The 21,185-nt window shown below is 41.9% G+C and overlaps 1 protein-coding gene across 1 annotated transcript in view; it reads right to left on the bottom strand.

Moving 5' to 3' along the window:
* The window catches only part of PTPN14 (protein tyrosine phosphatase non-receptor type 14), a 181,318-nt gene that overhangs the window by 54,979 nt on the left and 105,154 nt on the right, over positions 1-21,185 (bottom strand). Inside the window, exons 4-5 of the mRNA XM_049635191.1 lie at positions 3,478-3,575; positions 1,071-1,138 (exon numbers count right to left, since the gene is read on the bottom strand). Of these exons, the coding sequence (XP_049491148.1) occupies positions 1,071-1,138; positions 3,478-3,575 (166 nt within the window). The remainder of the gene's footprint in view (positions 1-1,070; positions 1,139-3,477; positions 3,576-21,185) is intronic.

Below are 21,185 nucleotides of genomic sequence, written 5' to 3'. Positions count from 1 at the left end.
ACTCACCCACCATTAGTCTTTAAGCCTTTCCTAACCACCACCCCCCCAGCAGAGGTAACCTCTCCCCACATAAAATCCTGACTGCACTTTATTACTCTTGGCTTTGCATTCTGATTTTGCAAACTTCCTATTTACTCAACTATTCGGCCGCTTCCCTGAGAACAAGGACCGTTTCTTATATAACTTTATTTCCTGGTAGTTAGTTACCCAGGCCAGTGCTTTGGGCAAAACAGTTGATAAAAAAATAAGTGATGAATGATCAGGGTTTCTAAAATCAGAGCCAGGATACTGCAGCAGGTATAGCTTTTCAAACATTTTAATTCCTCCTCATTAAAACTCTTCTCATTTACCCCAAAGCTTCCAAACAGCAAACATACATTCTCCCGGGATTAAAACCTAGCCTCATTCCTAATTTAACCCAAGACTGGGCATTTGACTCCATTGACTCATTCAATGAAATTTCACGAGTGCAGAATATACGCCAGTTAACAGTAACAAGACAGAAAGGGTATCTGCCTACGGACCACAGAGCTGACGTTCCAGCTGACAATCTGTCAACACTGAACACGTTTAGATACTGAAAGGGCCCTGAAGAATGCACATAGAAGGTGATTTAGCAGGAAGTGGTTGATGGCTGGAGTGTATCATACAGGTGGTCAAGGAAAAGGGAGTCGTCTCTGAGGAGGTGATATCTGACTCAAGATTTCAACGTCAAGTCACAGAAAGATCTGGAGCACACTACTGAAGGCACAGGAAACCCAAGGACGAAGGTTCTGGGATGGGAACAAACTTGATATGTTCAGAAAGTTAGGAAGAATGCCATGGCCCTGGAGAGGTGGACACGGGGACTGGGGAGAGGGGTGTCAGGGGACAGAGAGGTGCCTTTGAGGAGGCGGGAAGAAGTACCTTTTTCAGTGTTTGTTTATAAAATGTGTGCCCACTTTATAAATGCATGGACTTTCCTCCCCGGGGGAATATACGTATGTAAAATCCTCTGAGATTTTCAAAGGAAACAATTAAACACCCAGAGAAGGTAGAAAATTAATTAAGAAAAAGGAAATCACACTTACCATAGGAAACAGCACATATTCTCTGAGGAAATCTTGAGAATCAAACTGATTATAGTCTCCAAAATCAGCTGAGAAGAAAAGCGGGGGGAAGGGTAGTATTTATTACATAAAATTAAAGATGGAATAAAGCAAGGGTAAAATTATCGCCACATTTATTATTCCCACTTCGTCCTATTTCTTCACTATTCAATAAAAAAAAACGGTGCCACAACATGTTTGATTTTGTTACCACTTTTACTTAGCAATACTGTAAATATCAGCATGTGAGCCCTATTACACAATTTTCTGGGGGAAAAATGGGGAAATTTGAAAGCGATCCCTGAGCTATTTTAAAAATTTGAAACAAACCTATACTTATGTTTTTGTTAAATATGCACCAACACATTATCTTAAGAATATCTGCCAAGGGGGCTTTTTAACTCAAGGTTAATTGGGAGAACTGAAGAGCCAAACCCATCTGCAACTTTTCATATATTTGCAGCTGGAAATTCCCACCGTAAATCACCGTTGGCAAGCAACCCTGCACATTTTTACACCTCCTAAACAAGCTGACATGTTGCAAGATGCCAAAAATTCTGTTTTGTCCTGTTTTCATCTCACCACGGGATGTCTGAGCACATGCAAAAAGAAACTGTGTCTATATTATCAATCTATACATGCCTTGCATCTAATCCTACCTGCTCTCAAAAAAGATCAAACTGCATACAGACTTAATTTCATGCAAAAGATCTGGCATCAGGCAGAAATGGGTGCAGGTATCTTTGGGGTACAAGAGATACAGAATGCAAGAGTCCACACACAAGGCCAGCATCCACACGTTGCTGAGAAGACAGAGACGCACCTAAGAAACTCAGCATTTAACTAATGAGCAATTAGGTGAGGCATTCAGGACGGCAACAATCACATGCTTGGCCTGTCTTCAAATTTACTCATCAGTTACTGTATTTCATCACGACGTATAACTAAGTGGATGTGTCTTCCTAAGGGCCCAACAAGGGTTCTTGGGAAAATTATTTTACAAATATGAGAGCTAGGGGAATGGCTGGCTTCAAGACCCCAGCGAACAGAGAGTTAGTTCACCAACTTCCTTTAGCCTGAAAGCTATCACACCAGGATCTTCCAGGATCCAGGAGGCCTGTGATAAAGCCAGTGGTTGAAGAGTAAGAGGCCAAAACGAGTAATAAAGTGAAGAAAGGAGAAAACTTTTTAAAAAGAGAAAGATCCAATTTGCAGGGGAGGGACACAGTGGATCTTCTCTCTCTTCTTCCTACTAAAGGGGGTCTTCTCCTTCATTTTGATGATCTTTCTTTCATGACCACTAACTGCTCTTTTGTATTGTTTTGGGCACTGTTCCTTTCCTTTCCAGTCTTTAAGTGGAGAGATGGGATACAACATACTTTGTGCATTTTCATCCACAAGGTAACGATAGCTAACTACTGGAGTTGTACGTCCAACAAAAATTGCTAAGCTGCTAATACTCCGGGATGAAAGAGATCAAAGGACGTCTGCCTCTTTAGACATTCTAGAACCCAAAAGGTTCAACTTCAGTTCAGAATTTGGGATGGGAAGTTCAGTTCACAGCTTCTACAACAACAGTCCTCACAGCAAGGGCTTGGCGGCTGGCATTCCGTCTGGACACGAAGTGATTTTAAAGAAAACAGTCTCGGAAAGGGAAACCTGTTTCTTTTAAAAAATTATATTTTATCTTCTTGTTTCCAATATGACTAAAGGCAATTAAGGCACCACTCAGTTAAGAGTAATGTATAAATATATGTAAAAGTCATGTAACATATTTTACATAAACATATGTAAAAATATATGTAACAACTTAGAAATGATAAAAACAATCGCTCCCATAAATCGAAGTAGGATAGATTGAAAGATGAAGGTACTTCACTATGTGTTTGTTGCTTCGCAATATCTGTCTGTCTATCTATCTATCTATCTATCTATCGGTGTCATTATACATATGTATGCATATGTTCCTCTCTTTAAGTGTGTGAGTATAAATTAGACTGCAATATTTAAAGCTATCACACTTGAAACTGATGTGAAAGTCGAAGAGTCACGGCATGAAGCCACAAAATATGACCACACTGGGCAGTGGAATCATTCTGAGAAAATGTTCCACAAACCCTGCATGTACCTTTAATTAAAGTCAGGATGAAAGCTGCTATTTCTTCAAATAAAACTACAATTATACAAGTGTGAGCAATTTGCAAGCAGCCTTGCGAAGTCCACCAGCCTGCCACCAGAAATCACTATGTCCGCGTTTTTAACATCTCTTGAAATGAAAAGTGAGACTTACCGAGGGATCGTTTCAGTAAATGGACTTTTTTTCTCAGAGAGGCCAGCAACACGGCAAATAGAAAATGGGATCTCGCGGGCCGGCCGCCACGCTCCTTACCTTGCACGGCCAAGCCGGCCAGTCGGATCACCTGCTCCAACGCACACCGCAATCGCCCTTCAAGCACGTCCTTTTTGACTTGCAGGTAATACTGATACCTGTTTATGGGAACAGAGGAACAAATAACCTTAAAAACACATACTTGGAATATGTTCCCACAACATCGATGTCTTGCTGTGTCAAACTCTGTGTGCACAGCGGGACGCACAGGTGATGCTGCTAAAGGTCAGCTGTGTTAAAGATGGAAAGTGCCCTCTTCCCGTGTTTATCTTTCTTTGATGTGGCAGGTGCCACATCCCGTGCATTCTCGGTTTGAGAACATTCTCATCAAATCATTTCAGTGTAGGTCCGCAGGGTGAAATACTGATGAGGACCCATTCCGCATAACAGAGATCAGGGATAAAAATGTTCTTCCACACCTGGCTGCCCACAGCAACACAGCTGTCCAGCCTACATTCAACAGTGGGGCATTCCTAAAAGAAGTTCTAGAAACATGTCATTTTTTTCTTTTTTTTAAACTCAAAAGTTTGGTAGAGCAGAACACAAAGAAGCCAAATAATTTGGCATTCTGCTAATGGATAGGATAGAGCTTCTGAGAGCGAAGCTAACCCTACAGGTCCGTGGCTCACAAAAATCCAACCCGAAGTACACTCTCAAGCCAGCATAGCGCAGGTGAACAGAACGTGCCCATGTACAACATCAAACCTCAAAGTAGACCACTGCTCTCAGAAACCAATAAATACACTGTATTGTTTCCTTGCCAATAAAACTGTATTCTTAGAATTACCTACACATTTAGATATCTCCTCACCCCAAACTTTCTTCCTAGGACTCCACTTCCCTTGACCATACTCTTAAAACAGTCACCTCTATAACAGACTTTTCCTAGCACCAATTCTTGGCAAATATTAACAACCTTTCTGCTCTCGGTAACCATGACTTTCTACTTTTTCTAAACTTGGACATGTCAATGCAGGGAGTTCAAGAGTGATCCAAAGCTCAACTCTTTTAGAGAGAGGCAACAAACACTGAGAGCTAATTATTGCTATCTCTACCTTGTTATCATGCATATCATTACATATCAATCCAATGCCTATTTGAGGGAAGGAATCAGGCTCCCTGTCTCCTCTAATAGAGTCTCTATTTCTTCTCTCCTCTTGGGTCTGCTGGTCAGGGTAGAGACAACCATGTCAGGCTCTGGTGGGGAAAACCTATACTCAAATCAGAAGGACCAATGCTGAGTTATTTAAGACTTCTTTTTTGTAAAACTTAGCATGTAATAGAAAAACACCCTGTTCTTCCTATACCCAGCCTAACTTTCACCTAAAATATTCATAATCATTTTACAGGCTCCACTACTGAATCAAGAGTTTTACTTCCCGTCCACATCAAGAAATGTATACTGGGGCACCTGGGTGGCTCAGTCGGTTAAGTGTCCGACTTCGGCTCAGGTCATGATCTCACGGTTCATGAGTTCGAGCCCTGCGTTGGGCTCTGTGCTGACAGCTTGGAGCCTGGAGCCTGCTTCGGATTGGATTCTGTCTCCCCCTCTCTCTGCCCCTCCCCCACTGGCGCTCTGTCTCTCCCCCTCTCAAAAATAAATAAACATTAAAAAAAAATTTTAAAATAGAAATGTATATAAGTGCCTGTGCTGATTCTTAGAGACAAGTCCCTGGTATGTGTAGAAAATCTCTGTGCCCACTCCGTGCCCTGAGGTCAGTGGGCAGGGCTCTGTCTCACCTAGTTACTATATATATCCTTAGCTGGCTAGAAGCATCATGGATTCTAAATCCCAACAAATAGGAATACAGGTTACATATAAGAACATGTGGTTAAAAGTCTTTGGTAATGAAGTAGCAGTTTCTGACAGTGCGCAATCAGTAAGGAGGAAATACTAGGTAGGATATTTCTTAAAACCCTGTGAAAGTGAAGGCACTGCCTGGGGATGGAGGAAGGGGCAGAGTTTTGGACAATCGTGTTTGACGGAAAAAAAAGGGGAAGTCATAGCCTGTCTCTTCATTATTCACAGCAGAGAATCAGAGTAAATGAAAACATTTTGAAGCAATAATTGTGTATGAAGTTAAAGAAACACTAAGAGTAAATCGAAACATCACAGACTAAAGAAGTCTGGATTGCTACAGTTAAAATATGCCACATGTTATCTTCTGGTTTTCTTCTTTCACCTGTTCACTCAAGTTCTGTCCCCAGGCTCAAGTGTATTCAAGCTCCACCTCTCCAAACGTTTCACCCGAGGTGAGTTAACACTACAGAAGCGTGGTCCCATGCGCTCGCATAATATAAGGGCCTGCTCTCTGCCGCCCACTTTTCTCCCATCCCAAGGGGGAAAAGGTAGCAAGTTCTGCACAAGGTACATGTTGAGGATCTGAGGTTCCATGGTTTCATTTGGCAAACCAAGAGCTCCAACAGAAATGGTTTACGTTAGTGCCTTTGCCTCAAGGCACATGCACCCTGCCAATGATGGGCAAAGCTCAGGTTCTATAGCCTCACTTGAAGAGCAGATTTGTGTCTAAAAATGCAATCTGATGCGCACTATTAGTTCATCTCCTGGGGGAAAGCTCAGTAGAACTTGAACCAGGAGGGAAAACATGGGCTTTGGAAGCTTACTTCCCATTCCATGTAACCAAGCACATTCCCTGTTTGTGTTCCCTTCCCTCAAGGCTCTTCCTTAGTATCGTCTGCCATGTTCTTTCCTTGTGCCCTAGCCTGACTCTTGGTTTTCCTCTGGCACCTGCCTTGTGGCTCAAGGAAACAGTAAAAGTTCCACTCATTTGTATGAGGTAACTTTCACTTCCAGAGACTAAGAACTGTATATGCTAACTAACTTGGATGTAAATTAAAAAATAAATAAAATGGTAAAAAAATAAAAATAAAGATAGTAAAATAAAAAAAAATGAGTGATCAAGTCACAAATAGACATGGTGGAAACTCAAATGCACGTTACTAAGTGAAAGAAGGCAACCAAAGAAAACTACATACTCTATGATGCCAACTATATGACATTCTGAAGCAAAACTATGGACACAATAAAAAGATCAGCAGTTGCCAAGGGCTGTTGGGGGAGGGGAAAAATGAACAGAAAGAGCTCAGAGGATTTTTAGGAAATATTTTTAGTGAAATTTTTAGTGAAAAGATGATATTATAATAATATATATCCTTATACTGATACATATCCTTATAATGATATATATTGTTATATTTGTCTAGACCTATATAATGTACAACACCAAAAATAAACTTGAAGGCAAAAAAAAAAAAAAAAAAAGAGAGAGAGAGAGAGAGAGACTAAGAATTGCCCATGAGTCTTTCATGGAAGATCTTTCAGGCTTATAACCAGGCCAGTTCTTAGATAACTGAACACCTCCTTGTGGAAACCTAGGAAAGCAAGAGGGTCCTAAGTCATCAAAGGATCTTTTAGGTGTCAAGAGTTCATTGTGAAAGGAGACAGACCTTTGAAAAGGAGCCATTTAGACTCTGAAGATCACACTTTCAAAAGTGGGGGAATCAGAAGAAAAGAACTATGAGGAAGTGTTACTTCATCTTACTGCCAGAGGATCCCGCTGCGGCTTTCTTCAGAAAAGTTAAAGGACATCGGAACCAAGTAAACAAAACAACCAAACAACAACAACACAAAACCCAGAATTTCGGGATAGGAAGGAATCTTAAGTTTACTGAAGAAAAGTACAATGGGAATGGGATAAGAAAGAAAGAAAGAAAGAGAAAGAAAGAGAGAAAGACAGAGAGAAAGAAAGAAAAAGAAAGAAAGAAAGAAAAAGAAAGAAAGAAAGAAGAAAGAAAGAAAGAAAGAAAGAGAGAGAGAAAGAAAGAGAAAGAAAGAAAGAAAAAGACAGAGAAAGAAAGAAAGAAAAGAAAAAAGAAAAAGGAAAAGAAAAAGAAAGGCCAACCAACCAACCAACCAAAACCAAACCAGAACATACAATTTCAAGGCAGGAAAAGTGGTAAAGTTCACCCCCTTCTCCTAATCCTACAACGCTGAATCTCTTCTATTAGCATCCGCTCCCTGCCATCTTGAGTGGTTCTGACTCATATTCTGCTCTACAAGCCCAGGAGAAATGTGGATATTCACACTTATTAAGCACTTCCTGTGCACAGAAGTTGGTTAGGAGCCGAGGACATCCCGGAGAGGTTGATGACTGTCAACAGGGGCGCGCTTCCTGTCTTGGACCACTGACGCCATGGTTCTCTCTCCAGTGCACTACTAAGGGCTCAGCTTTTAAGAACCAAAGAGTGAAGCATTTTAAAAGGTGTTACCCTAGCATTATCTGCCATAGCTAGAGCCTTTGTTCATGCAGGGCCCTTTAGGAATGTAACTTGCAGAAGTCAGCGAAATAATCGTAGTTTTCTCATCCTGCCGATTCCAACTTTCACCTACAGTTATCACTTCTATAACATGTGAGGAAGTTCTAGTACAGATCCATTCCATTCCAGGCAACAGTGTGTTCCAATTCACTAGCAAGGAACAGCAGCATTGTTCCCGGTCATTCAGGTTGGACGCAGGCTGAAGAACGAGAGGCTGAAGAGGCAGAGCTCTTTCCTGGAAGCCATCCAGACTATGCGAGAATCTGAACAGAGTTAATGATTCGCTGTTACTACCATACGAGACTGTGGATGTGACGATGTGAGACTGCAGAAACGAGAATGAAATGGGAACCACTTTGGAAACTGTTTGTTTGGTACATTTTTGCTCAAAAGGCACTTTTGTAAAGTATGATAATTCCATCCTGTATGAAGACTAAATTAGAGAATACGAGCTGAAATTCTATTTCTAGAATGTTTGGTTTTTGCTTATTTTTGATTAGAGATTCAATTCTAACGGCAGTAAAATGTAACAGTGAATTCTATTTTGGAAACATGCAATTTCACGGAAGTATACTCCACCCTGTCATAGCTTTGGGTGGAGGGGAAAAAAAAATACACCAATCCTCATGCCAGGAAAGTATTTGCCAACTTTCCAAAGGGATCCTCTTTGAAACCCCGAGCTCACAAGGAAAACTTTTTAATATTTTTCATATTCAAAGACCTGGAAATAGCCCACCTGACTGCTGGGGTCCAATGAGTGGTTTTAGGTTAGGATTCCGCTCTCCCTCTAAGAAGTGGTGAACAAAACTATGCTTGTTCGAAAAAATTAAAAAAAATTAAAAAAATAAAAAATTTAGAAAAACAAAACAAATTAAAAAAAAAACTATGCTTGTTGAATAAAGGTAACATTTCTATTTTCAAAGTTTTTTGTTTTGTTTTGTTTTGAATCCACAAAGATTAAAATTCCGATTTCTCTACGTGAAACAGAAAAGCTTCCTGATAGTCAGTGCTATTAAATATTACAACTCAAAACTGACAAATAATATGAACCAGTCTTTAGATGTCTCATCTGTCCGGAATAGTTCCATCCAATCTCAAGAAAACAAGTGACTTTTCCAAGTTCCTTCCTCCCCCTAAGCTTCTGAAAAGAATTTTTTTTTTTTTAAATACCATACTGGGTCCCATCAATAGAGCATTCAGTTCTTCTGACCGTCGTATCAAAGAACTCTTTGAAAATTACACCCCATAATATCATCCTCAACATTTACAGATGTGCCGCCACGATCTTCAATCTCTCTTTTTAATTCATGTAAGGGGAATTTAAGTCCTTATGCAACTCTGCTCTATTTGCTGGTCTGTCGCTGCTTCTCTGATGGAGAAATTCCATGTGGTGTTCTGAAAAGTATGGACTGTACTACCGCAGAACCACAAATAAGGCGAGAGGAACGCAGAGGCCGAGTACGTGTTGCTTTGAAAATATTTCTCCCACCCCTCCCACAAGAGAAATGTTCATTCCAAACCCAGTTCAGCAGAAGTGCCTCCAACAGAGAACAGCTATGAAAGTATAAAAGCCTTAAGAGCTGGTCTGGGTCATGCCTCTACTCAAAGACTTCACATTGTCAGCACGAATCACAGGATGGTGGGGACAGGAGTGGGGGAGGCCACTTCTATTGCTCCAAATGGTTGCTCTCCATGAAGCCTCCCCGCTGAGAGGGTCATACCCACTCACCTCCCTCATCGACTGTGCTACAGCTTTGGCGTCAATGGGATGGGGGTGGAAGTGACAGGTGCCACTCCTGAGCCGAAGCCTTCTGAGCCATTTCTGTTTCCCTTTGTCCTGAGCCCCAGGGAAAGAAGGCAGCGGACACAGTGGTCATGTAAGGTGGGCAGGAAAAAGCCTTTGTTTCTGAAGGCCACAGAGATCCGCAGGGCACACATCGTCAGAGCATGATTTAGCCCACGTTGTTTGATAAGGGAAGGATTTCCAAGACCCAAGTCCTACCCTTTTGTTTTTAGAGAAGAAAACCGTGTGGAGGAAGAAGAAATGACTTGTCCACGGTAACACACTGCTCTTGAAGGCAGGGCCAGACAGACCAGAGCTCAGAGCTCTCCTCCCGCACGCGAGGGTGGAATCTGATTCCCAGCCACTGCGGCCAAGTCATCAGTTCCACTGAAGTCTAAAAGTAAAAATGAAAATAAAAATGCCACTGCCTGGTGCTTTTTGTGATCCCAGTGCCTCTAAGGAAAGGCTTTGATAACCAAGCAACCTTCCTCCCCATTAGATTGTGCCACAGCATGTGAGACAGACACTGGTAAGAGGAGCTTCTCTGTAAAAATGTATTATAGTCGTAAGTGGACCCATGGATTATTCGGATCTGTTGTGTTGGGTTTTCTTCCCAGTAGCAGCCTCTGGGAAATTTCACTCTCCGGCCCTGGAGGTAGACAGAGGGCAAGAAGACCGAGCTATGCATTTAATCACTTGTGAACAACATTATAAGACAGAAAGGGAACAAAGTGAAATCTAGAGAGCTGGGTCTCTGATTGTAGGTTCCCAGAAGGAGAGGCTCTACCCAGAAATGGGTACAAAACAGCCCTTAGATGTATGTATTTCCAAATGCAGATTTTTAAAAAAAGTTTTTTAATTTATTTTGAGAGAAAGTGGGAGTGCGTGTGTGCATGCGAGCTGGGGAGGGGCAGAGAGAGAGAGAGAGAGAGAGAGAGAGAGAGAGAGAGAGAGAGGGAAGTTCAAGCAGGCTCCACGAGAGAGAGGGAAGGAGAGAGAGGGAGAGGGAGAGGGAGAGGGAGAGGGGGAGAGAGGGGGAGAGAGAGAGAGAGAGAGAGAGAGAGAGAAGCTCAAGCAGGCTCCACGCTGTCAAAAGAGCGTGACACGGGGCTCGAACTCACCAGCAGCAAGATCATGACCTGAGCCAAAATCAAGAGTCAGACGCTTAACTGACTGAGCCACCCAGGCGCCCCCCAAATGCAGAGTTTTAAAAAAAAAACAGACCACAGTTCATCCTCAGTAAAGACATCTGCAGTCTTTACTGGGTGTGATTCAGCTGAATCAAGGTACTTCTATATTATGGATCATAAAAAAGGCTATCTAGGCTTCATTCTGTTACCACCTTACTGAGTAACACCTGATGAGTTGTATGATCGGCACCTATCACCCATGCATTACTCTTTTTACCCCCACTGCCCGAGGAGATCTGAGAGAGAAGGAAAATGCTTTCTCATAGTTAAAAATAGGTTACTGAAAGCATCCTGTAAGCTGTAACTATCGACCTGCATTACCACTGTTATTATCAGACAGCTCCTGTTCTGCCTCTCCCTTCCCTACAGTTCAAGGTCAGTCAAACCAGCTTATCTCTTGTGCATGGTCAGTAGGGCTGTGACAACTTAGAGAGAGAAGGGCATTTCAAAACCATCCCTACATTCCTCAGTCTGTGAAGGCTTTCCATCAACTACTGGGGTCGGAGGGGTGAGCGAGAGAAAGACGGGTTGTCATTGTGATCACGAGGGAAAGTGTAATGACTTGAATTGCCCTTTCCTCACTAGAAAACTTCCTTCACAGTCAGCCACATCAGAAGAATCTTGCCAGAATGTACTGGAAACCAGCTCTCCCAGGGCAGAGCAGTATGTACCAAAACACTAGCATTGCTTTCTGGTTGACACTGGGCAAGCAAGAAATAAATGTCCAAGTTTCTCCACTATGAAGGACAGGGGACGGAGGACAAGCTGTCCTAGCAGCAAGTGAACATCATTTTAACCCTGAGATTGACCGAGATACCAACAGGAGAGAAAGAGCACATTCCATCCATTCCAAAGGGTGTTCCCAGCTATAAATCCGGATAATGGACAGGGTGGCTCACCCTGTTCTCTGTCTGCCGGGACCAGATAAACAGTAAGTACACAGGCACACAACCAGATGAACCTGACTGCCTCCTCCGTCCCCCTATCCTCAAAACCCCTGAGAAGATTTCAGTTGATGATTGTTCAAGTATAATAATGTGTTTGCTGCCTGACAAATGCACTATCTCAAAGCTTTTATACTTAATGAACGTTCGAGTTGACGGTCAATTAAAACTCTGCATTGTCAGGCAGACTACAAAGGCAAAACTCCTGCAACTGTGCAAAATTGAAATAACCCAACGGGGGAGGTTTGGGGGGGGGAGGCTAAAACTATAACTCAACAAAGATAACCTTAAAAGGGAAAGTTTGTCTCCTAGCCTTTTCACACACAAGCCACTACATGCACGTGCGTGAAAATACAAACACGTGCATGTACTCAAACACACACAGACAAGACGGTCCCGGCAAAACTTCAATTCCAGAAGTTTTCAGCGTTCGTCGATCAATACCCTATTCTGCCAGAGACACCTTACTTCTTACGGAGACTCCTTAGGTTTCAGTGAGTCAAAGGATTGCAATTCTTTCCTAAAAAGGATAATGTTTGTTTAAATGCACACAAACACACACAAGCCTTACTTAGCTACTAGTGAAGGAAGGCCAATGATAGCAAGGTGTTGCAAAAGCGAAAAGCATGCCACAACCTGATCCCTGCTTTCTGCTCTTGAACTCCTGCATTAATTATAACAAATTACAGGGAATCCAAGTGCAGTTTATAAGTACAATAAACTCCCTAATAATAGCCTATAATTTAATCAAGGGTTCTCTTTAAAAAAGAAAAATTCTTTCACTACAATACATCAGAGAGGGAGAGAGAATACCCCAACACCACTTTTTCTGCCACCTTCAATGCTCTTGGGTACAGATTCCTTTGTGGCATTCACATCGAGAGTACTTAAAAGAGCCAGATGGGCTTCACTGCTAGGGGCCGTGATGCCCTGAACTAGAAAAACATAAAAGAACCGGAAATACCTAGCCTTGAAAGCAAATACAGTCCTAAAAGCGTGTGATGTTAAAGTAAGATCTGAGTCTGTTTTGCTCGGTCTTAAAAATCTCCAATGACTCGGAGGACAGTTTGGAAGTTCCTCAAAAAGTTAATTATGGAGTGACCATACGACCCAGCAATTCTGCTCCTAGGTATATCCCCGTGGGAACTGAGAACACAGGCTCACACAGAAACATGTGCACAAATAGCCATATTATCCATAATGGCCCCAATTTTAGGAAGGGGTAAACAAAATGCAGCCTGTCCATACAATGGAATATGACTTAGTCACAAAAAGGAATGAGGTACTGATACCTGCTACCAGTTGAATTGTGAAAACGTTATGCTAAGTGAAAGACGACAGACACTAGAGGCCACATATTGTACAATTCCATTTCTATGAAATGTCCTAAGGGGCAAATCCATGGATAGGAAGTAGATTAGCGGTTGTGTGAGGCTAAGAGAACAGGGGAGGGGGAAAGGAAATGTCCTGAAATCAGATAGTGTCAATGACTGCATAACGTTGGGAATACACCAAGAACCACTGAATGGTAGACTTCAAAATAGTTAAAATACCAAATGTTATGGTATGTGAATTTTATCTCAACAAAACATCCAATGACCTTAATCGGGAAAATGCTCACACTCCTGATACAGCTCACGAAGCTCCTCATGATCCACTCAGAACTCTTTTCTTTCTGACCTCATGTCTCACTACGCACCACATCCCCGAGCTGTGATCAGTTTACCGTGCTTCCCAAAACCTACCACACTCCCTTCCTCCTGTTCACTGTTTCTACTGTCTGAACACCCTTGCCCGTCCTCCTCCATTTGGACAATCACTTACTCACCCTTCAAACCTCAGTTGAAATTCATCTCCTTTCATAAAGCTTCCCAAACCTCAACCGGTTAATGGCTCCTCCCCCCAGCCCTCCCAGTACCTCACCCACGTCTCTCCTGCAATGTCATCTACACCTCCCCTATTCCACCACAACGCCCTCACAGACTCGAGACTGGGTCTTATCATTTGATGTCAGTACCTGGCACTAAGTAGACACTCAGTAAACATTTCTGAGTGGATGAAATACTGACAGAGGGAGGGAGCGAGGGAGACTAATCACCTCATAGTAAGATTACTAGATGTTATTTCTAAGGTACGCAAGAGGCCCCTAAAAGCTTCAAAAATATAACTCACCACACACTAAGCAGGAAGCCTTAAAAAACTTTTTGCTTTTCAGCAAAGGGGAAAAAAAATATTCCTTCAAAGACCTAAAAGAGCCAATACAGTATTGAAAGAGAGCAAAGGTGACACTACCTGATTTCAAGAGATTATCAAGGCAAAGACAAAACGGTGTAGTATTGGTGAAAGAATAAACAAATAGATCAACAGAACAGAACAGAGAGTCCAGATATAAACCTCCATAAACAGAATCAGCTGATCTTTGACAAAGGGGAAAAGGTAATACAATGGAACAAAGATAATCTCTCCATGAAATGGTGTTGGAATAACTGTGAATCCACATACCCGCCCCCCGACCCAAAGAGAGAGAGAGAGAGAGAGAATCTAGAAACGTCAGACCTTATCCTTCACAAAAACAACTCAGAATAAATGACAGACCTAAATACAAAATGTAAAGCCATAAGAATCCTAGAAGACAACAGGAGAAAATCTAGTTGATCTTAGATATGGTAATGACAGTTTAGATTCAACATCAAAGACACAATCCATGAAACAATTACTGACTTTGTTAAAATTTAAAACTCTGTTCTGCAAAAGGCAACACAAGAGAATGAGAAGACAAGCCACAATTGGGAGAAAATATTTACAAAAGCCACATCTGATAAAGGATTCATCCAAAACATACAAAGAACTCTTAAAACTCAACAAAAAGAACCCAATTTAAAAGTGGGTCAGAGATCTTTTTTTTTTTAAGTTTATTTATTTTGAGAGAGCATGCACGTGTGTACCTGTGAGTGGAAGAGGGGCAAAGAGAGGGAGAGAGAGAATCCCAAGCAGGCTCTGTGCCGTGCTGTCAGCACAGAGCCCAACGTGGGGCTCAAACTCATGAACTGTGAGATCATGGCCTGAGCCAAAATCAAGAGTTGGATGCTTAACCAACTGAGCTACCCGGGCACCCCCAAAATAGACAAGGATCTTAACAGACACTTCACTATGGAAATGTATAGATAGCAAAGAAATACATGGCAAGATGTTCTGCCTCATGACATCAGGGAAATTCAAATGAAAACAACAATGAGATACTAACTACTACATACCTCTTAGAATGGCCAAAGTCCAGAACACTGACAACGAAATGTTGGCAAGGATATGGAGCAACAGGATTTCTCACTCACTGAGATCCTGTCGAGAATGCAAAATGGTGGTTTCTTAAACTAAACACACTCTTACCATATGATCTAGCAATCATGCTCCTTGGTATTTACTCAAGGGAGTTGAAAACTTATATCCATACACAAACCCACGCACAGATGTTTACAGCAGCTTTATTCATAATTTCCCAGACATGGAAACAATCAATACGTCTTTCAGTAGGTGACTGGACAAATAAACCGTGTACATCCAGACAACAGAATATTATTCGGCACCAAAGGGAAATGAGCTGTCAAGACATGAAAAGATGTGGAAACTTAAATGCATGTTACCAAGTGGAAGAAGCCAATCTGAAAAGGCTATGCATTGTATGATTCCAACTATAGGAAAAGGCAAACCCATGGAGACAGTAAAGAGATCAGTGGTTGCAGAAGGGAGGATGAACAGGCAGAGGACATGGGCCCTTGGGGCAGTTAAAATACTGTGTATGATACTGTAAGAATGGATACATGTCATTATACATTTGTCCACATCCACAGAATGTACAGCAGTAAGAGAGAACCCTCAGGTAAACTATGGACTCTGGGTAAGGATGATGTGTCAATATAAGTCATTCTTGGTAAGAATTCTGATGAGTGATAATACTGCACGTTATGAGGGCAAGGGGTATGTAGGAAATCTCTCTATCTTTCCCCTGATTTTGTTGTAAATCTAAACCTGCTCTAAAAAAATAGAAGCTTACAAAAAAGAAAAAAGAAAAAAGTATTCCTTCAGTATGGACCATTTGTTTACCAGTTGATGATTTAAACTATTTTCTGAGCGACTGAGCAGCAAAGAAGGAAGCCAGGGCTGAATCACAGTCAAGGACTACAGACTGCGTGAAATAAACCCTCATGGTGGGCATTAGAAGTACAGATCAAGGAGGAATAGGGGTCCATGCAGATTAGCATGACTCAAACCACTCCTCTACACTGAGGTTGTAAAATATGGAGCCTTGACTCTCTGATACTAGGAATAAATATGTCTTGACTCATCAGCTCAAACTACACACCTGCCTGCCCCCAAAATCATATATTCATAATATTACCTAGGACTCCGCTGTGGGAAAAAGGAGCTTAAGTTATTACATCGGTAAGCTGGGTGAGTCAACTCCCCAAAAATCTGTCTTCCTGGTAAAGAGCCAGGTTTGTGGCTAAGAAGTTTGCATAAATCCTTAAAAATTTGGTGAGCTAGCAGATGGAAGAGTAGGGCTGTTGTTCGCTCTATGCCTGGTCTGAAGGAAAAAAAGAAATGAAAATCAATGACTCTGAGGCGAGAGGATCATCTCTGTGGATGGCCATGAATGCTTTCTTAGAGTCTCTAATTAACGGTAGTTCCTACATTCTCACAAGCGAACTGCTGAAAGAAGCGAATTCTTCTGTCAATGAAGTAACGTCCCAGAAATGAGTAGGAAATACTACGGGCTTAATAAATGCTTGATGAATGAATGATGGAATCAAAATAATTAATTATATATCCCTAGAGACTATGATAGAAACAGAGGTTCCCAGCCTATATTAAGCCACATGACTAGACACAAAGGGTATCTGGTCATTACCCACGACCAGGAAGTTCAGTATGGATGGAGATGAATGGGGAGAAGACTGGATACTAGCATTCTGTCTTCTTCAACCCAGTTTCCTACCATCAAAGAAGGACAGTGCAAAGAGGAGGCCTTCTTCTGCTCTCACACATAGAATGTGTGCCAGCCTATACAACTCTCACATACCTGGTAGACTCAAGAAACAACTTAAGATTCTATATTGGTCAAAGGCAAGTGACAAGCCAGGGAACACCTCCCAACTGTGGGGACCCTCCAGTCTAAGATAAGTGTTGGAAGGGAAAGATCTGTCATTGATTGTGATTTGTTTCTGTTCACGGTGATGGACTGAGAATCCTGACTGCCTTTATTTTTGTCTACAGCAGGATCAAGACTAGACTCTGACGCCTCAGTACTCCGAATGAACATCACTTTCTGCATCCTTCCCTCCAGCATCTCTGTCATCAAAACCATGACCCCACCCAGGTTTTGCCCCGAGAACTGGCCAAGTCTGATTTTACACTCTGGCTGCTGTTTTTACTTATTGACCAATCTAAATTTTAAATATTTCTAATCACTGGGTTTTTAGGTTTAGTGCTTAAACTCTGAGGGTGCCTACTCCCCCGGGGGTTGTCTAGCCACTTAATGCACACGTTCTCATATTTAGAGCTTAAAAAACATATGAAAACTAAAAGAGTGACCCATGTTAAAAGTATATTTAAAAACACGGACAGAGCGCACACGCATGCGTACACACGTACACACACACACACACACACACACACACATACAGGCTATATGGAAAATTCATCAGAAATAGCAAAAGAGCTGATATTTCTGCCTAGAAGTCAGAACTACAGGAGATCCCTTGAGATCCAATTGGATGACCTTTATTTCCATAGTAAGGCAAGTGCCGGGCCCACCCCACTTTGAACCTGCCAATAAGGTCCATGTTCAACCTCTCCCCAATCACAGCACCTCAATATCACAGCTTTTATATATTTCTAATGATGATAGGCTCACCCATCTCCACTGAGCCCATAACTACCTTGAGGGCACAAACCACCCCTCTTTGTTCAATAATTCACAGATCCAGTAGATGATCCTCGACTTGGTAACCATGCAAAAAGCATTATGATCATTTACTGACTCAGAGAAACCCAGTGAGTAAAAAGAATGCTTCTTTGGAAGCCAGCCACTCAAATAGTTGGCATAAAACAATATTGGACTCAGCAGCAAAATAAAATCCCCAAATCACCTAAACCCAGGTATTGCGTAATATAAAGCTTTTTCTCAGCCACTGAGTCAGAATATTTCATTCCATCCTCTTTGTTCCCACTGCATTTTGTAACTCTAACATGGTACTGATGGGGCAATTTGCTTAATTATGTAGATCCAACTTTGTTTCCTTGGCTATTTTAAAAACTTGGTTTGTTCATCTCTGTGTTCTCCCTCAACATCTAGCATACTGAGGTCTTCACTGCACATTCATATTAGAGCAAGACACCATGACATCCATATATGATGTGGCCTTCCTTAAAAGCCAGTTAAGTACAGACTGTTCCTAGCTTCCTACATCGTTCCTAGCTTAGGCTCTGAACGAAATAATAATAATACACCATATGTCTATCAAAAAGCTTTGGAGACTTGAACTCACCACACCTGAAATTAAAAAAAAAATTTTTTAATGTTTATTCATTTTTTTTTTTAATTTTTTTTTTCAACGTTTTTTATTTATTTTTGGGACAGAGAAAGACAGAGCATGAACAGGGGAGGGGCAGAGAGAGAGGGAGACACAGAATCGGAAACAGGCTCCAGGCTCCGAGCCATCAGCCCAGAGCCTGACGCGGGGCTCGAACTCACAGACCGCGAGATCGTGACCTGGCTGAAGTCGGACGCTTAACCGACTGCGCCACCCAGGCGCCCCATAACGTTTATTCATTTTTGAGAGACAGAGAGAGACACAGCATGAGCAGGAGAGGAGCAGAGAGAGAGGGAGACACAGAATCTGAAGCAGGCTCCAGGCTCTGAGCTGTCAGCACAGAGCCCGACGCGGGGCTCGAACCCACGAACCGCGAGATCATGACCTGAGGCCGGAGGCAGAAGCTCGACCGACCGAGGCACCCAGGCACCCAACCACAACTAAAATTTTAATCAATTTTTCTAGATGTTAAGAAATCAGAAGACTCGAATAATCCTGAATTGTTAACAGGGCCTTACATCCACAGCGTTGTTTTCCAAGTGTTTTCATGTGTAATATTTCATGCCATCTCACATTCTCAAGGACTCTCTAAGATGGTCATGACATTTCGCATCTACCCACGAGGAAATGCAAACCCAGAGAGGCAACGTGACTTGCCAAGGCTTCTGATTTTACAGTCAAGTGCTTTTTCATTATAACATTGTGCCTGTGTGGTCAAATGGCACAGTCTGTCATTTCTATAGGTCTGGAGCATGAATCTGAAAGGGAAAAACTGGAAGGACCAAAAAACAAAACAAAACAACTACAGAAAGTTATAAACACATTACAACATGAATCCGGGGACCATTTACTGAATTTTAACTGCTGGAAATGAATACTTTTCTTCTGCAGAATCTTCAAAAGCTGCTGAGGATATCAAGTGTGGCAACAACTGCCAAAGATAAAATACCAAACCAGCAAACATCTCACTGCCCAAGAATCTAGCATCTTCCCATGCTGTGATTTCTGCCAAAATTGTGCTTGACATTTTCAGGCATGGAAATGTCTGTCTACAATTCTTCCTTTCAACCCCTGTCTAGGGCTCTAGGATTAAAGGACTAGATACTCCTTTTGTTGGATGCAATTTGAAAATAATTTTGGATGCCCTTTCTTCTTTTAGAGTGTGGTTTTCTAACTGCCCCAGTCTCTAAAAGCAATCTTTTTACATCCCCCAACATACAATAAACTTAAAGGTAGAAAATGCAATTTCCTAGAAAAGGAAATGATGATCTAAAGAGACAAAAGGCTACACACAGGTGGAAAGAAGCCCTTTGTTTAGGTATGGGGACAAAGAAGGGGGACTGTCAAGCAGAGAACTATAATTGCCACCTCAGAGAAAGTTTTTCATTTCTTTCATTTCACGGAGAAGGCTGCTCTAAACACATTCCTCCTTTTCATTAGAAGTTGAAAATTTTGGGGGAGCCTGGGTGGCTCAGTCGGTTAGGTGTCCGACTTCAGCTCAGGTCATGATCTCATGGCTTATGAGCTCAAGCCCTGTGTCAGGCTCTCTGCTGACAGCTCAGAGCCTGGAGCCTGCTTCGGATTCTGTGTCTCCCTTTCTCTTTGTCCCTTCCCTGCTCATGCTCTGTCTCTCTCCTTCAAAAATAAATAAACATTAAAAAATTTAAAAAAATAATAAATTGAAAAATTTTAAACTATCTCATTAGTATAGGAACACATCAAATGCCTCTTTAGGAACTCAGAACTCACTGGGGCATTAAACCAAGAAAGGGTACCAGTTCAAAGGTCAAGAAAGGTCTCTCTGATAAGGCGAGCTCTGAACGGAGATCTGAAAAAAATGAGGAGCTGGCCTTATCAATATTTGGGGGAAGGATGTTCTGGTTCAGCCGATCCAAGGGCTTGTAGGAACACGCATAGTGGTATGTTCAACAATGGGAAGGGAGCCCATGTAGCAAGGAGCAAGCACGAGGACAAATGGTAGGGAACAATGGGGGAAAGGTCACAGAGGTGAAACGTAATTGAAGGATTTGGACTATACTGAGTAAGATGGCAAACCAGTGGAAGGCGCTGAGCAAAGGAGCCACATAAAGTGACACACACTGAAAAAGAAAGGCACTGGTTGCTGTACAGACACTGGACCATAAGGGGCAAGGGTGGACATAGGGACAGCAGGCAGGAGACATGATGATGGACTAAGGTAGAGCAGGAGCAGTGGATATGGGACAAAGCAGTCAGACTCTGGACATATTTTGAAGGTTGGATATGGGGTAGATGAGGACAAATTCATGGATATCTGTAAGAGTTTCAGTCTGAGCAGCAGAAATAAAAATTTCAGATAAAGACTCCTCCTTTTGGGAGAAATGACAGACTGCTCCTTAAATTTGGAGAAAACAGACTTAACTATTGGTTTAAAAAAATTATAACCACATTATCATTCACTAAAGCTTGTACATTCATCAAACCACTTCAGTCAAACATTCGATCTCATCATTTTTACGTTGAGGGGGGAGGGGACTCTTTTTGACATAATAATGGGTATCCTCCTTTTTTTCATCGTTCTTCTTCCTCTTCCCCATCCCCTAAATCCTCTGCTTCATATTTCCGTATAGGAAATAACTTCAAAGAATGAAGCTCATAATATTTCTACCTGTTTTCTAAGATCTGAATTTTCACTGCAGACCAACAATGGTTAGTTAAGAGTGTAGCAAGAGTGAAATGAGCAAAGGGTAAGTGGTAGGAAATGGGAAATGAAATACTACTTCTGTCTTTGGCAAAATCTCTGGGGAGCCCAAATCATGGCTACTTCCCACTTGATCCCCGTTATAACAGTGACATACTTAAAAAAAAAAAAAAAGCAGTATCA

This window comes from Panthera uncia, chromosome F1, assembly GCF_023721935.1.
Source record: "Panthera uncia isolate 11264 chromosome F1, Puncia_PCG_1.0, whole genome shotgun sequence".
In the NCBI taxonomy this organism is placed as follows: Eukaryota; Metazoa; Chordata; class Mammalia; order Carnivora; family Felidae; genus Panthera; species Panthera uncia.
The sequence above is the reverse complement of the archived record's forward strand: the minus strand, read 5'-3'. Positions and strand labels throughout refer to the sequence as shown.